The sequence below is a fragment of the Heteronotia binoei genome, chromosome 4, assembly GCF_032191835.1.
Source record: "Heteronotia binoei isolate CCM8104 ecotype False Entrance Well chromosome 4, APGP_CSIRO_Hbin_v1, whole genome shotgun sequence".
Taxonomy (NCBI): Eukaryota; Metazoa; Chordata; class Lepidosauria; order Squamata; family Gekkonidae; genus Heteronotia; species Heteronotia binoei.
The window spans coordinates 17,725,180-17,742,439 of NC_083226.1; the positions used below are offsets into that span (position 1 = coordinate 17,725,180).

The 17,260-nt window shown below is 50.1% G+C and overlaps 1 protein-coding gene across 2 annotated transcripts in view; it reads left to right on the forward strand.

Moving 5' to 3' along the window:
- WDR3 (WD repeat domain 3) overlaps nt 1–17,260 on the forward strand; it is a 418,951-nt gene that overhangs the window by 51,454 nt on the left and 350,237 nt on the right. For both annotated transcript variants that reach the window (XM_060236858.1, XM_060236859.1), the window contains exons 20-25: nt 897–947; nt 7,278–7,343; nt 10,775–10,867; nt 11,255–11,302; nt 15,951–15,994; nt 16,314–16,442. In XM_060236858.1, coding sequence (XP_060092841.1) covers nt 897–947; nt 7,278–7,343; nt 10,775–10,867; nt 11,255–11,302; nt 15,951–15,994; nt 16,314–16,442 — 431 coding nt within the window. The remainder of the gene's footprint in view (nt 1–896; nt 948–7,277; nt 7,344–10,774; nt 10,868–11,254; nt 11,303–15,950; nt 15,995–16,313; nt 16,443–17,260) is intronic.

Below are 17,260 nucleotides of genomic sequence, written 5' to 3' on the forward strand. Positions count from 1 at the left end.
TTGAGAGAGAGCCTAGCAAAGCAAACTTCCTCCCCAAATGAGGAGCCTCAGCCAATGGAGAAAATAGGGACTTTGCTCTGTAATTCCTGCGTGATTGAGCAAGCCTCGCAAAGCAAGCTGTTATACAGAAGGAAGCAAGAGTGAGGGAGAAGGAAACAGATGAAAGCTAGTTGCTCAGGGGCCTGATAGGAGCCCTCCAGGGGCCTGATTTGAACATAAGAACATAAGAGAAGCCATGTTGGATCAGGCCAATGGCGCATCCAGTCCAATACTCTGTCACACAGTGGCTAAAAAAACCCTTGCCATCAAGAGGTCCACCAGTGGGGCTAGAAGCCCTTCCACTGTGCCCCCCCCCCCCCAGCACAAGAATACAGCATCACTGCCCCAGACAGAGAGTTCCAACAATAAGCTGCGGCTAATAGCCACTGATGGACCTGCTCCATATGCTTATCCATTCCCTTCTTGAAGCTGTCTATGCTTGCAGCTGCCACCACTTCCTGTGGGAGTGAATTCCATGTGTTAATCACCCTTTGGGTGAAGAAGTGCTTCCTTTGGCCCCCAAACTGCATGTTTGACACCCCTGACCTTAGCCATTCATTCACATGCCTTGTTTGAAAGGGGAAGGTTATGAGCCAATTTCTGAAGCTTGATGAGTTGCCTGCGTGGGGCCCTAGCCAAAGATGGTGGCCACCACAGGCCAGGCCCTGTTCCTCAACACCACAAGTCTCTCTTGCATAGGTTGGGGCAACAAAAGATTCACCCAAAGATCTCTGAGCTTGCAGGGAGGGGGGAGGTGTTCTGGAGAATATGTTCTTACGAGTGTTCTGAATTTGAAAAGATCGGCGTCTTGGTGGACCCGCCCGATGCTTAACAGGCTGTCTCGTTTTTATCTGCAGCAAAGGGAAATGGAATATGAAGAGAGCGTAGCTAAGGAAGACCAGCCGGTGGTAAGTGAGGCGACGTGGACATCGGTGTGTTATCTTGCCTGCAAACTAAGGGAATCTACACAAAAGGAAGTTCCTCGAGGGCTGTGGGTGTCAAGCACGCGGGTTCAATGACGAGTCGAAGTTGATACAAAGACTACGTTTATTGACAGACCGATACTTTGGTAACGGGTTCTTGAGAGTAATGCTGACAATACATTGATGCGATACTTTTAAGGCCTACTTCAAATGGATTCCAAGGGAGGGGGTTGCGGGGTAGCATTCACACATAAACTATCATAAATCTCTACGTTCCCATAGTGTTATCAGGACCGCATCCTTGCTTTCCCCAGATGGCTCTCACTCCTTTACAGTAATGTATGGGAAGGTGCTGATTACTTGGTTTCAGTTCTCACTACTTCTAATTATAAGCCATAAAGCAAGACGGGGGAAGGGAAAGAATAACAAGCTAACAAAGTGGGATCCTCCATGATGCTTCACAGACCAGGTTAGGCAGGACCCTAAAACAATCAATAATCAATGGGATTTCACCATGCTTGACAGTGGGTTTGTAGTCCTAATGCGACGGCTGGAAATGCAGATAGCTCCAGCCGAGCAGCCGTGTTGGTCTGAAGCAGTAGAACAAAGCAGGAGGCAAGTGGCACCTTTAAGACCAACACACTTTTCTTCAGAACGGAAGCTTTCGTGTGCATGCACGCTTCTTCAGACGAGGGAATGGGGTGCAGTGAGCAGAACTACATATAGCTGGTGGGCAGGGGCCGTTTTGTAGAAAAAGAGGTGGTGGAGCTCAGCCAGGGATTGTTATGCAGCTGCACCCACTAGTCAATGGACGTGGAACTCTCAGAAAGGTTCAGGGGCTGCGCTCCTGTGAGCTCCCGCTGAATCCGAGGCCTGCCGGTGGGTAGCGTTAAGAATGTAAAGTGATTCAAAGTTAGAATCCAATGGCAAAACAGCGTAATAAGCAAACTGAAAGACCATTTGGTCTGGATAGCATTTGCGTGGGAAACCCAAAGGTAATAAAAGTTGCCTGTTAATTGCTCTTGCTTCAAGTCTAGGTAAAACAAGAGGACATGTATGCAATAGATCAGGGGTGGCCAAGGGTAGCTCTCCAGATTTTTTTTTTGCCTACAACTCCCATCATCCCCAGCCATTGGCCATGCTGGCTGGGGCTGATGGGAGTTGTAGGCAAAAAAACACACCTGGAGAGCTACCTTTGGCCACTCCTGAAATAGATCCTAACTATGAATCACTTTACGGTCTTAACACTACCCACCAGCTCGATGCAGTTCTGCTCACTGTACCCCTCTCCCTTGTCTGATGAAGTGTGCTTAGAGCACATGAAAGCTGACATTCTGAATAAAACTTTTTTGGTCTTAAAGGTGCTACTGGACTCTTACTTTCTTTTGCTGTTCTTGAGTCTGGGAAGCCAGATTTGCCCAGTGCCTTTGAACCTATGAACATATGAAGCTGCCTTCTACTGAATCAGACCCTTGGGCCATCAAAGTCAGTCTTGTCTACTAAGACTGGCAGCGGCTCTCCAGGGTCTCAAGCTGAGGTTTTTCACACCTATTTGCCTGGTCCCTTTTTTAGTGGAGATGCCGAGGACTGAACCTGGGTCCTTCTGCTTCCCAAGCAGATGCTCTACCACTGAGCCACTGTCCCTCCCCTTTAGGAGATTGGAGGCATCCTGGGGCGCACCTCCTTGCCTGAAGAAGCAGCGAGCAGGGCTTCAGAAGCTCCTTCCCTGCCACAAACGTTGTCAGTCTGTAAAGTGCCACTAGAGCCCCATGGCACAGCGTGGTAAAGCTGCAGTACTGCAGTCCGAAGTTCTGCTCACGACCTGAGTTTGATCCCTGGCGGAAGCTGGGTTTTCACGTAGCCGGCTCCAGGTTGACTCAGCCTTCCATCCTTCCGAGGTCGGTCAAATGAGTCCCCAGCTTGCTGGGGGGAAAGCGTAGATGACCGGGGAAGGTAACGGCAAACCACCCCGTAAAAAGTCTGCCGTGAAAACAATGCGAAAGCACCATCACCCCAGAGTCGGAAACGACTGGTGCTTGCACAGGGGACTACCTTTGCCTTTTAAAGTGCCACTAGCTGGGCTCTTCCTCCTCTTTTCTGCTGCTAGAAAACAAAAAGAGAAACCAAAGAGGGGAATGTATCAGCCACCAGAGGCTAGCTAAAAAAAAAAAGTTTAAACAGGCGGCTCGAGCATGAATCTGCTGAGTCAGAGTTTTCATGTAGCTCCGACACGGCTGACTATGGGCTCATTAAGGACTGGGGGTGGATTGCGAGTTCCTCACTATGGGGGACATCCATCTTCCATTGCGGCAGCAGTAGGGAGTGTTCCGCATCCCCTCTCTTTGGATTGCATCTTCAGATGACCACATACCGATGACTTGGGATACGGGCTCTTCTGGCCTTTGTGTAACAACTCCTCCCTCCCTGTGCATTCTCTCCGTGCGTCTTTGTATGTGTATTTGTGTCTCTGTGCGTTAGGTATACGTAAAGAGTGTGTGCTTACACACACTCTCTCTCTCTCTCTCTTTATGTGTAAAAATAGAGGCTGTGGCTGTGGAGAGCCAATTTGGTGTAGTGGTTAAGTTTGCAGACTCTTATCTGGGAGAACCGGGTTTGATTCCCCACTCCTCCACTTGCACCTGCTGGAATGGCCTTGGGTCAGCCATAGCTCTGGCAGAGGTTGTCCTTGAAAGGGCAGCTGCTGTGAGAGCCCTCTCCAGCCCCACCCACCTCACAGGGGGTCTGTTGTGGGGGAGGAAGGGAAAGGAGATTGTGAGCCACTCTGAGACTCTTCGGAGTGGAGGGCGGGATATAAATCCAATATCTTCATCTACCTCACAGGCTGTCTGTTGTGGGGGAGGAAGGGAAAGGAGATTGTGAGCCGCTCTGAGACTCTTCGGAGTGGAGGGAGAGATATATAAATCCAATATCTTGAATGGTAGAGCATCATTTTGGCAAGCAGAAGGGCGTGATCCATTCCCTGGCGTCTCCAGTTACAATAAGAACATAAGAAGCCATGTTGGATCAGGCCAGTGGCCCATCCAGTCCAACACTCTGTGTCACACAGTGGCCAAAAAAACCCAAAACCCAAGTGCCATCAGGAGGTTCACAAGTGGGTCTAGAAACCCTTCCACTTTGCCTTCCCCCAAGCACCAAGAATTCAGAGCATCGCTGGCCCAGACAGTTCCAATAATATACTTTGACTAATAGCCACTGATGGACCGCTGCTCCATATGTTTATCCAATCCACTCTTGAAGCTGGCTATGCTTGTAGCCGCCACCACCTCCTGCGGCAGTGAATTCCACGTGTTAATCACCCTTTGGGTGAAGAAGGATTTCCTTTGCATGAATGAGCCACACGTGCCCCCCCCCCAGCCGCAGTTTGGCCACCCCTGCACTAGGCAGTAGGTGATGGGAAAGACCTCTGCCATCCCGTGCATCATCTTGTAAACCTCTATCATGTCACCCGGCAGTCGACGTTTCTCCAAGCTAAAGAGCCCCAAGCGTTTTAACCTTTCTTCATAGGGAAAGTGTTCCAGCCCTTTAATCATTCTAGTTGCCCTTTTCTGCACTTTTTCCTACGAGGACTAGGCCAGGGGTGGCCAAACTTGTTTAATGTAAGAGCCACATAGAGTAAACATCAGATGTTGGAGAGCTGCAAGACAGGAAGGCAGGAAAGAAGATAGATAGATAGATAGATAGATAGATAGATAGATAGATAGATAGATAGATAGATAGATAGATAGATAGATAGATAGATAGATAGATAGAGGGATAGATAGAGGGATAGATAGAGGGATAGATAGAGGGATAGATGGAGGGATGGATGGAGGGATGGATGGATGGAGGGATAGATGGATGGAGGGATAGATGGATGGAGGGATAGATGGATGGAGGGATAGATGGAGGGATAGATGGAGGGATAGATGGAGGGATAGATGGAGGGATAGATGGAGGGATAGATGGAGGGATAGATGGAGGGATAGATGGAGGGATAGATGGAGGGATAGATGGAGGGATAGATAGATAGATAGATAGATAGATAGATAGATAGATAGATAGATAGGGGGAGGGGGAAAGAAAGCAACTTTAAATTTAAATCCATTCTCCAGTCTGCCGACTGGCTTGGCTCAGAGAAGTGATTTAAAGAGAGAAATGCCTTCTCCCAGCTGGCTGATGGTCAGTGCAGTGGGGGCTTCGAGAGCCTCCCAATATGCATGAATGAGCCACACGTGGCCCCCCAGCCGCAGTTTGGCCACCCCTGCGCTAGGCAGTAGGTGTTGGGAAAGACCTCTGCCTGGGACCCTGGAGAGCTGCTGTCACTCTGAGTGGGCGATCCTGACCTTGATGGGCCAGTGGTCCGGTTCAGAACAAGTGTACCTGCATTAAAAACACATGCACACGCCCCTCATGCATTTTGCAGTTCCAAAACAAGGCGGTTGACCTGCCAGGTGGTGCTTGGCGCAAGGCTACAGGCCTTTCCATTTTGCCTGTGGAGCAGAAGCAGCTGCAGCTCCTCTCTCCACTGGTTGTCGCGTTAGACTCCTTGTGCTACCCTTGCTCCTTTGTTGCCGCCATGCCCTTGTGATGCAGAAGCGTTTGCACAATAATAAGAACCAAGAGCTTCTGGGTCTGCAAAAGCAGCTTCTCGAGCATGCCTGGCCCATTGAACTCAAGCGCTGAGAACTTGCAGCAGGTTCTGGTGCTTTCGCCAGCCGAGCCGTTTATTTATTTGAAGAAGCGAGCAGTGACTCATGAAAGCTTACACCAGGGGTGGCCAGAATGTGACTCAGGAGCCAGATGTGGCTCTTTCACACATGTGTGGCTCTTGAGGCCCCCGCCACATAGTTGGCCAGCCTGGAGAAGGCATTTCTCTCTTTAAATTATCTCGCCAAGCCAGCTGGTGGCTTGGAGAAGACATTAAAAGTTAAAGTTGCTTTCTTTCCACCTCTCTCCTTCCTCCCATCTATTTGCCTGCCTGTCAGGCTTGCAGCTATTGAACATCTGACGTTTGTGTCTTGCGGCTCTCAAACATCAAACATTTATTCTATGGGGCTCTGATATTAAGCAAGTTTGGCCACCCCTAGCTTATACCCTGCCATACATTTTGTTAGTCTTTACATGTGAACATATGAAGCTGCCTTGTACTGAATCAGAGCCTTGGTCCATCAAAGTCAGTCTTGTCTACTCAGACTGGCAGCAGCTCTCCAGGGTCTCAAGATGAGGTTTTTCACACCAACTGGAGATGCCAGGGATTGAACCTGGGACTTTCTGCTTATCAAGCAGATGCTCTAGCACTGAGCTGCTGTCCCTCTCCTAATAATACTTGAGCATATATGAACATATGAAGCTGCCTTCTACTGAATCAGAGCCTCGCTCCATCAAAGTCAGTCTTGTCTACTCAGACTGGCAGCGGCTCTCCAGGGTCTCGAGCTGAGGTTTTTCACGCCTACTTGCTTGGACGCTTTTTAGTTGGAGATGCCGGAGATTGAACCTGGGACCTTCTGCTTACCAAGCAGATGCTCTACCACTGAGCCACCGTCTCTCCCCAATGGGACATATGAAGCTGCCTTCTACTGAATCAGACCCTGGGTCCATCAAAGTCAGTCTTGTCTACTCAGACTGGCAGCGGCTCTCCAGGGTCTCAAGCTGAGGTTTTTCACTCCTACTTGCTTGGACGCTTTTTAGTTGTAGATACCGGGGATTGAACCTGGGTCCTTCTGCTTCCCAAGCAGATGCTGTACCTCTAGTGCTACTAAGCTCTGACTCTTTTCTCCATTTATTTCTGTGTTTCTCCCTGGAGTCATGGCAGGTAACAAGAATGCCATGAAACAATATTAAGCCATTTATTACAACCAATATAAAAAGCTGATCTGAAAACACCTTCTGCCCCTCTCAGGAGGCTGTTCTTTCTCTGGCTTCCCCCAAAACTCTCTGGAATAGTTGTGGCCAGGGCTCGTTTTGTAGCAGGAGCTCCTCTGCATATTAGGCCACACACCCCTGATGTAGCCAATCCTCCTGGAGCTTACAGTAGACCCTATGCTACGAGCCCTGTAAACTCTTGGAGGATTGGCCACGTCAGGGAGGTGTGGCCTAATATGCCAAGGAGCTCCTGCTACAAAATGAACCCTGGTTGTGTCATAGCCTCACTTGCAAAACCAGGAGTGGAGGATCCCTCCTGACCTGACCTCTTCTGGGAGGCTGCTCCAGAGGCATGAAGCGTGGCTGAAAAAGCTCCCGCCCCAACCGGGATGCTACCAGAGAGCCTGGCTTCACAGAATTTCCCTTGGGAACCTTTTCCTTTGCTTGTTTCAGGTTGCTGGCGAAACGCAGGGTGAGGCTGGCTTGGCTGGGAAGAAGACCATTGAAACCATCAAAGGGGTAAGTATCCATGTGGAAGCCTTCCTCGGGAGGGCCAGTTTGGCGTAGCCGTTAAGAGCAGTGGAATCTAATCTGGGAGAACCGGGTTCGATTCCCCCCCTCTTCCTCTCCCCAGGCAGCCGGCTGGGTGACCATGGGTCAGTCACAAGTTCTCACAGAGCTGTTATTTCAAGAGCAGTTCTCTCAGAGCTCTCTCAGCCCCACTGACCTCATGGGGGGTGTCTGTTGTAGGAAGGGGGAGGGAAAGGAGACCAAGCCGCTCTGAGACTCTGAGTGAAGGACGGGGTCTAAATCCTCCTCCTCCTTTTCCTCCTTGCTTTTTTTCAGGAAGTGCCTTGTGGATGTGGGGCCACTCCAGATCTTGAGAATGTGGCCGCTTCCACTTAGCCAGGCTTCATCCTAATCTAGAGAGATTTGCTCTTTCTTCCTTGGGAGAGCCAGTGTGGTGTAGTGGTAAAGTGCTCGGACTCTTATCCGGGAGAACCGGGTTCGATTCCCCACTCCTCCACTTCCACCTGCTGGAATGGCCTTGGGTCAGCCATGGCTCTGGCAGAGGTTGTCCTTGAAAGGGCAGCTGCTGTGAGAGCCCTCTCAGCCCCACCCACCTCACAGGGTGTCTGTTGTGGGAGAGGAAGGTAAAGGAGATTGTGAGCCGCTCTTGAGTCTCTGAGATTCAGAGTGGAGGGCGGGATATAAATCCAATATCATTATCATTCTCTTCTTTGTCCAAACAGTGTTTGCTGCTCTGGGGTTTCTGGAGGCAGCCTGTGCTTCCAATAGCTAGGAAGAGAAAGGCTTCCGTGTATTTTGAATTTTGCCTAAATTGGTACAGGCTGTCCTCAAGGAAAAGTTTCAGGGTCTGTTTTCTGTAACCTCTTGTAGAGAAGCACAGGCTGTTGCTTCAGCGGGACTTCAGAAGAAGGCGGGGATTGCTTGCAGTATGCCAGGCCTGTCTTTTTTTTGCGACTATCTTCAACACAGCAACTTTAAAAGTTAACTTTATCAATAGATAGGTAACAGAAGCATGGGGGTTTGTGTCAGATCGGACTCACCTGGGAAAGGAGGCTAATGATGGGGTCCCTAAATGCTTTTAGCTTTCTGTAATAAATGCATGTATTTTGGGTTATGATTTTACTTTAGAGCCTGTTTCTTAATTTTTGGCCCTCACTGTATATATTAACCTTTCAGGTTTTGAATTCCAGTTTTCAGGTTAAGCTTTTCCTCCCTCATTTTTCTTTTATCACCTGGGGAAAGGTCAGATCTTTATACTCTGGTTGGGGCTGTGACCTAGTCTGCCAAACGTAACAGCAAAAAGCCTGCAAAAAGCAATACAAATCATTTCTCACCCAGCCCCCTTTAGCCCAGCAGTACACAGTGCAAGCAGCCCCTGGGAGGAGATGACACAGCCTTGAGAGGCACCAGCGTGCACCGCAGGGAAGAATGGCTATGTGTGGTGCTACTGTAAGGATAGCGAAGCAGGCCTAGCTGCACTCCCCCAACATTTCCGGAGCCGAGAACACATGCATGGATAAGAACATAAGAGAAGCCCTGTTGGATCAGGCCAGTGGCCCATCCAGTCCAACACTCTGTGTCACAGAAGAACATAAGAGAAGCCATGTTGGATCAGGCCAATGGCCCATCCAGTCTAACACACTGTGTCACATAAGAACATAAGAGAAGCCATGTTGGATCAGGCCAGTGGCCCATCCAGTCCAACACTCTGTGTCACATAAGAACATAAGAGAAGCCATGTTGGATCAGGCCAGTGGCCCATCCAGTCCAACACTCTGTGTCACATAAGAACATAAGAGAAGCCATGTTGGATCAGGCCAATGGCCCATCCAGTCCAACACACTGTGTCACATAAGAACATAAGAGAAGCCATGTTGGATCAGGCCAATGGCCCATCCAGTCCAACACTCTGTGTCACATAAGAACATAAGAGAAGCCATGTTGGATCAGGCCAATGGCCCATCCAGTCCAACACTCTGAGTCACATAAGAACATAAGAGAAGCCATGTTGGATCAGGCCAATGGCCCATCCAGTCCAACACTCTGTGTCACATAAGAACATAAGAGAAGCCCTGTTGGATCAGGCCAATGGCCCATCCAGTCCAACACTCTGTGTCACATAAGAACATAAGAGAAGCCATGTTGGATCAGGCCAATGGCCCATCCAGTCCAACACTCTGAGTCACATAAGAACATAAGAGAAGCCATGTTGGATCAGGCCAATGGCCCATCCAGTCCAACACACTGTGTCACATAAGAACATAAGAGAAGCCATGTTGGATCAGGCCAATGGCCCATCCAGTCCAACACTCTGAGTCACATAAGAACATAAGAGAAGCCATGTTGGATCAGGCCAGTGGCCCATCCAGTCCAACACTCTGTGTCACATAAGAACATAAGAGAAGCCATGTTGGATCAGGCCAGTGGCCCATCCAGTCCAACACTCTGTGTCACATAAGAACATAAGAGAAGCCATGTTGGATCAGGCCAGTGGCCCATCCAGTCCAACACTCTGAGTCACATAAGAACATAAGAGAAGCCATGTTGGATCAGGCCAGTGGCCCATCCAGTCCAACACTCTGTGTCACATAAGAACATAAGAGAAGCCATGTTGGATCAGGCCAGTGGCCCATCCAGTCCAACACTCTGTGTCACACAGTGGCAAAAAAACCAGGCACCATCAGGAGGTCCATCAGTGAGGCCAGAGCACTAGAAGCCCTCCCTCTATGCCCTCCAAGCACCTAGAATACCCCAGACAGAGAGTTCCAACAATACGCTGTGGCTAATAGCCACCGAGGGACCTCTGCTCCATATGTTTATTCAGTCCCCTCTTGAAGCTGTCTATGCTTGCAGCCGCCACCACCTCCTGTAACAGTGAATTCCACATGTTAATCACCCTTTGGGGGAAGAAGGACTTCCTTTTATGCATTCTAACCCGACCGCTCAGCAATTTCATTGAGTACCCACGAGTTCTCGCATTGTGAGAAAGGGAGAAAAGGACTTCTTTCTCTACCTTCCCTATCCCACGCATAATCTTGTAATGGATAACGCAATACAGACTAAAAATCAAATGACGTGGCGAGGGCGCTTCACGAGACCATTTGGAGAAACCGGTGGGAGAAATGCCTGCCTAATCCTCTTAGCCACCGGGAGAACGGCAGGGTCTTCCTCATCCACTTGGTGGGCAGCTCTTCATTGCCAGAGTAGACGGTTCTGCAGAAAAAGCCTGTAAAACACACAGTCTCAGTGCTTGATGGGCTAGTGAAGGTCCCATTTTGGTGTATGGATCATCTCATTCTTGTGATGCTTCTCCGTGTTACCAAACTGGCACAAGTGAGCAATTTCAGGGGAACAGCGGAGCGTTTCTCCAGGCAGCCACCCCGCTCTGTGTTAACCGGGTGCTGTTTTTGTGTCCCCAGGCGGAGCGAATCATGGAAGCCATTGAGCTGTACCGAGAGGAGACCACAAAGCTGGAGGAGCACCAAGCCATCTGCAGAGCGGCTGGGAAAGAGGTGAGGAAAGGAGCAGGAGGCTTTGCAGGGGCTGCAGGGCCGAACGATTCCCTTCTCAAAGAGAAAACGCTTGGAACGTTCCAGCAAAAGCGGGAAAAGCTGAGCGGGGCTGTGTGGTCTGCCTAGAGTCTATAGATAAGACAGTGTAAAATTCAGGCGAAGGGGCAGCTTTGGGGCTGCTTTTGCTCAGGAGTCAGATAGTAGAGCAACGTAAGAGAGAAGACAGGTTGTGTCGGAGACGAGATCGGGGTGGGGGAAAGGAGGGCGATCTGGGTGCCAGCAAGGTTAAATCTATCAGCTCGACATGACCTCAGCTTGACCTCTGGTTGAATTCTGGGTTGTCCCGCGCGAGGGGGGTCTTAACGGTATCCCGTTTCCTGTCCCCAGGTTCCTCTTCCTGTCAACCCCATTCTCCTGGCCTACGGCAATATTTCGGTAAGTGGAACGTGTGGAATTCCGAAATGTGTGAACTGTGAATCTGCTTTTCCTTGACTCGAGAACAGCTGCTGTCTGTAGGATTCTGTGGCTTGAGAGTCGTCACGATGACAGGCTGAGCATAACATAACATATGGACATACGAAGCTGCCTTCTACTGAATCAGACCCTTAGTCCATCCAAGTCATTTTTGTCTACTCAGACTGGCAGCGGCTCTCCAGGGTCTCAAGCTGAGGTTTTTCACACCAACTGGAGATGCCAGGGATTGAACCTGGGTCCTTCTGCTTACCAAGCAGATGCTCTACCACTGAGCTGCTGTCCCTCTCCTAATAATACTTGAGCATATATGAACATATGAAGCTGCCTTCTACTGAATCAGACCCTTGGTCCATCAAAGTCAGTCTTGTCTACTCAGACTGGCAGCGGCTCTTCAGGGTCTCAAGCTGAGGTTTTTCACACCTGTTTGCCTGGACCCTTTTTTGGAGATGCCAGGGATTGAACCTGGGACCTTCTGCTTACCAAGAAGATGCTCTACCACTGAGCCACCGTCCCTCCCTAATTTAGGGCAGGAAGCATGTTGGAGCGCGGTGCATTGGTCCTTTCGATTCTGGTCCACTGTAGGTCTTGTGAATGAAGTATCCTTCTCTTCCGTCCTGTCCTTACTATCCCAAACATTTATACTTAGCAATTTCCCAGGAGATGATGGGGAATTTGTATGGCGCTTCAAAGCATTTTGCAGGTTTTCATTTCAGGACTTAATCCTTGCCACGCCCCTAGAGAGGAGGTCAGTAGTCTTTCCTCCATGCTGAAGTTTGTTGGGCGTGAAGGTCAAGCATGCAGTTTGCCGAGGGCTTCTTTGCACGTCCAGGGCTGAGATTGACAATGGGGAGTTCTGTGTCCCTGATGCACCTTGGGGTGTATCAACAGAAGCGTAACTTCCAGATCGCGGGATGTCGTAGTTCTGTTGTTCACTGCACTGGTCAGGCCACACGTGGAATAATGTGTGCAGTTCTGGAACCCTCACTTCAAGAAGGATGTGGCAGATGAAGAGGAGAGAGAGGAGAACGATTAGGGGCCTGGAGACCAAGCCCGAGGAGGGAAGGCTGAGGGACTTGGGAATGTTCATTCTGGAGAAGAGGAGGTTGGGGGGGGGTAAATAATTGTTCTCTCGAAGTATTTGAAGGGCTGTCGCTTAGAGGAGGGCAGGGAACTGTTTCTGTTGGCAGTAGAGGAAAGGATTTGCAATAATAGGTGAAAATTTAGGGCAGGAAGGTACTAGCTGGATTTTAGGAAAACCTTTTTTACAGAAAGTGTTGTTCGACAGGGGACTCAGCTACCAAGGGAGGTGGTGTGCTCCCCCACACTGGCAGACTTTAAGCAGCAGCTGGACAAACACTTGTCAGGGATGCTTTAGACCAGGGGTGGGGAACCTTTTTTCTGCCAAGGGCCATACGGATATTTACAACATCATTCGCGGGCCATAAAAAACGATCAACTTAAAAAACAGTGCTCTGCCGAGGGAGAACGATTCAGGCCAGCAAAATTAATGCAAATAATTGTTTTTCCATTTGAAGTCATGTGGGGAGAGCCTAATCTGGCACACACATGCACACACGGCCCGCCACCGTAGGCAAATGCATAGGTCCAGGGCTTTTTGTAGAAAAAGCCCAGCAGGAACTCAGTAGCATATTAGACCACATCCCCTAATATTAGCATATTAGGCCACACCATCTGGGATAATCAAGTGCAAACTGAACTGTGACAGGAACCTTTCCAGGCCTTGAAGCAATTCTGGCCGGCCAGCCAGAATTGGACATACGAAGGGGAAAATTCTGCACGCATATGGTCTGTGACCACATTAGAATCTCCTTGTCTGCAAAAATGGACTGGAATAATGTAGGTGTTTTAAGCATGTGGTCACTCAAACGAAAAGAAAAAGAAAAAAGAAAAAATGGCAAACATTCTTGGAGAGTATAAAAAATAGGACAGAGAAAATAGTTGTGAAACTCCACCCCTAAAGAAGAATGGTTTAATAGGAGCTCCTCTTCTCCAGATGACCTCCGCTGTGACCCTGGTTATGAGCAGTCAGGGAGGCTGCTGCACAGTATATCTGGGCCCCGTGATCCCTGCCTGGGCCTGGGGAGGCTGCTGCACAGCGCGGCTGGGCCCCACGATCCTCGCTGTCCAGCCAGGCCCCAGGGAGGCTGCCACATGGCTCGCTTCGGTCCAGCAATCCCTGAGGGCCACACCAAGTGACCTCGAGGGCCGCATGTGGCCCTCGGGATGGAGGTTCCCCACCCCTGCCCTAGACTGATCCGGCCCTGAGCAGGGGGTTGGGCTAGATGGCCTGTATGGCCCCTTCCAACTCTGGGATTCTGATGTTATGATTGTAGATCAGCCTTTGCAAGAATAAGCCCTGCAAAGCCTTTTATTAGCGTCAACTGAATTGGCGCCAAAAACTGTGCAAGGTTTTAAGCCGGACTCTTGGTCTAGCTTAGTTGTTATAAAATACGTTTAAAAATGCGAGTGTGGAAAGCAGATCCTTCTGGGCAGCAGATGTGGAGGTCATGGTGTAAGGCTCGGCCGTGCTGGCTTCCTCTCTGAAGGGCCGGAAGGCTGGGAGCATCTCTTTCGTGCTGCTGTGCAGGCTTACAGCATCTCTTCCGGGAAGCTGCGTTCAGCCGATCTCCATTCCTTTGTTCTCCCGCTAAAAGCCAAAAGCCACCCCAGAGTTTGTCCAGAATCATCCCATCTGCCAGTGGAGAAGCACAGTTGCCTCAAAGGCTGAAAGGAAGAAGGAGGGCTGGTTTTATACCCCGCTCTTCTTCACACAAGCGGCCCCGTGGTGCAGAGTGGTAAAGCAGCAGTACTGCAGTGCTGTGGTCTCAACTCTCTGCTCACGACCTGAGTTCGATTCCGGCCCAAGCTGGGTTCAGGTAGCCGGCTCGAGGTTGACTCAGCCTTCCATCCTTCCGAGGTCGGTCAAATGAGTCTCCAGCTTGCTGGAGGGAAAGCGTAGATGACTGGGGAAGGCAATGGCAAACCACCCCGTAAAAAGCTTGCCGTGAAAACATTGTGAAGCAACGTCACCCCAGAGTAGGAAACGACTGGTGCTTGCACATGGGACCTTTCCTTCTTCACACAACCCAAAGGAGTCCTGGAATGGCTTACAATCGCCTTTCTTTCCTCTCCCCACAACAGTCACCCTGTGAGGTAGGTGGGACCAGTGTCCCACCTAAGCTGAGTTAGTGTGAGCTAGCTCACAGCATTTTAGCTTCTGGCTCACACAGTTTTGTCTTAGCTCAGGAAGGACGGCCCCGGAGCAAACTAATTTGTGCAGCAGCTCACAACTTTAATGGCCAGTAGCTCACAAATGAGATTTTTTTGTTCACAAAACCTCACAGCTTAGAGGGAGCATTGAGTGGGACTGAGGGAGCCCTGAGAGAACTGCTCTTGAGAGGACAGCTCTGAGAGAACTGTGCCTGACCCAGAGTCACCCAGCTGGCTGCGTGTGGAGGAGGAGTGGGGAATCAAAACCAGTTCTCCAGATTAGGGTCCGCTGCTCTTAACGACTACACCAAGGTGGCATCTTGGAAGTCTTCATAATGTTCTATGTCAATTTGGTAGTTCCTTATGAAAGGTCTTTCATAAGAGAGCCCTGTGGCGCAGAGTATTAAAGCTGCAGTACTGCAGTCCTAAGCTCTGCTCACGACCTGAGTTCGATCCCCGGTGGAAGCTGTGTTCAGGTAGTCGGCTCCAGGTTGACTCAGTCTTCCATCCTTCCGAGGTCAGTAAAATGAGTCCCCAGCTTGCTGGGGGGAAAGCGTAGAGGACTGGGGAAGGCAATGGCAAACCTCCCGTAAAAAGTCTGCCATGAAAACGTTGTGAAAGCAACGTCACCCCAGAGTCAGAAACGACTGGCGCTTGCACAGGGGACCTTTCCTTTTTCCTATGAAAGATCTTATGCAGATTTCATTTTTGCTTGTGCCTTTGGAATGGGCCAATTTGGCCGTACAGCCGTTTCTGCTACAAGGATACCTAGTTGTAGCCAAGGAAGAGAGGAGTTTGTCAGCAGAATGGAGGGAGATCTGGGCAGAGGAAAGACTGCCTAATTTGGCTTTGATTGACATAATGTTGTGCCTCATCCCGCTTGACTCCTAACGCTGCTAAAATAGAGGCTTCCGAGGCGCCGTCATCTTCTTTTTCCTCCTCTGCTGTTCCTCATTTTCTTTCTTTTTACAGGAGGTAAGAGTCAAGGTGCAGGCTGGAGAAATTTACTAAAGGGTGGGTGTTTCCTTCTAGTTACAGACACTTGAAAAAGACAGAGAGAGTTACATTCCAGTAGATACACGTGGAAATGTACCTTTGAGGCCCTGCTTTCAGTGGTGGTATTGAAGCTGGGTTTGGGCCCTGTGCCACCGCAGATGGGGCTAGCCTGAGAAATACTCCCCCATGAAAACATCCCTGTGTGTAGAGGGAAAAGGGCTTTTATCTAGCCTCATTTCACCCCTGGTTTGCTCTGTGTGTGTGTGTGTGGATTTTGCACACGTTCTAAAATTTTGCTTTCAGAGGATTTTTATAAGTTGTCCTTTGGGGGCAGGGGCAGACTCCTAAAGCTGACAGAGGGCTCCCCTCTTTCTCTTTTCAGCCTGCTGCTTATGTACTCGAAGTTCTCAAGAAGGTGAAGTCCAGGTGAGTGGCCGTTGCTGTCCAAGGCTTGCGAGTGACTTGGTAGGCTTGCCTGGTGGGTACGGCAGAGGCAGGAGAAAGGACGGTCGCCTCGCTTTGGTCTAGAACCAACCCCACTCGTTTGTCTTTTTGGGAGATTTGTGGTTTTGTCGATTGGTCCCCCTGGATTTCCTTCCTCAGTGAATGGGAAGTGACTCTTGAAAGTCATTCTTGGTTTGCCACTCTTAAGCCTGCCACCTTGCTGAAACGGGATTCCTGCCCTGGGTTGATGGGGTGGGCGGGTGCCATGTCGGCCGTCTCACTGTTCTCTTCCTCCCTGCAGCGAGCTGGAAGAATCTCTGTTGGTGCTGCCCTTCTCCTACGTCCCTGACCTTCTCAGGCTCTTCAGCCAGTACCTCCAGCAGGATTCGGAGGTGGAACTGCTCTGCCGAGCGCTCTTGTTCCTGCTCAGGTAACTCTCAGCCCTAAAGAAGAGTGCGCGGCTTCCTAGTTGGCCCTCCCTCCTGCCGTAGAGCGTGTGGCCCTCCCTCTTGCTGTAGCATTGACTAGAGCTTTCTTGGTAGCAAGAACTCCTTTGCATATTAGGCCACACACCCCTGATGTAGCCAATCCTCCTGGAGCTGACTGTAGGCCCTGTAAGAAGAGCCCTGTAAGCTCCAGGAGGATTGGCTACATCAGGGGTGTGTGGCCCGGGGATGGAATTCTAGCAGGAGCTCATTTGCATATTAGGTCACGCCCCCTGATGTAGCCCATCCTCCTGGAGCTGACGGTAGGCCCTGTAAGAAGAGCCCTGTAAGCTCCAGGAGGATTGGCTACATCAGGGGTGTGTGGCTCAGGGATGGAATTTTAGCAGGAGCTCCTTTGCATATTAGGACACGCCCCCCTGATGTAGCCCATCCTCCTGGAGCTTACAGTAGGCCCTGTACAAAGAGCCCTGTAAGCTCCAGGAGGATTGGCTACGTCAGGGGTGTGTGGCCCAGGGATGGAATTCTAGCAGGAGTTCCTTTGCATATTAGGCCACGCCCCCTAATGTAGCCAATCCTCCTGGAGCTTACAGTAGAGCCCTATAAGCTCCAGGAGTATTGGCTACGTCAGGGGGGTGTTGCCTAATATGCAAAGGAATGTATGCCACAAAAAAAAAAGCCCTGAAACCTAAAGAAATCTCAAAATCATACATTGCATTCCACACTGTGTTTGAACTGCAGTTGCCAGGTAGCCATCAGTTGGACCTCCCAACCCTCAGGGTGGCCTGGCTGGCAGTGATCCGAG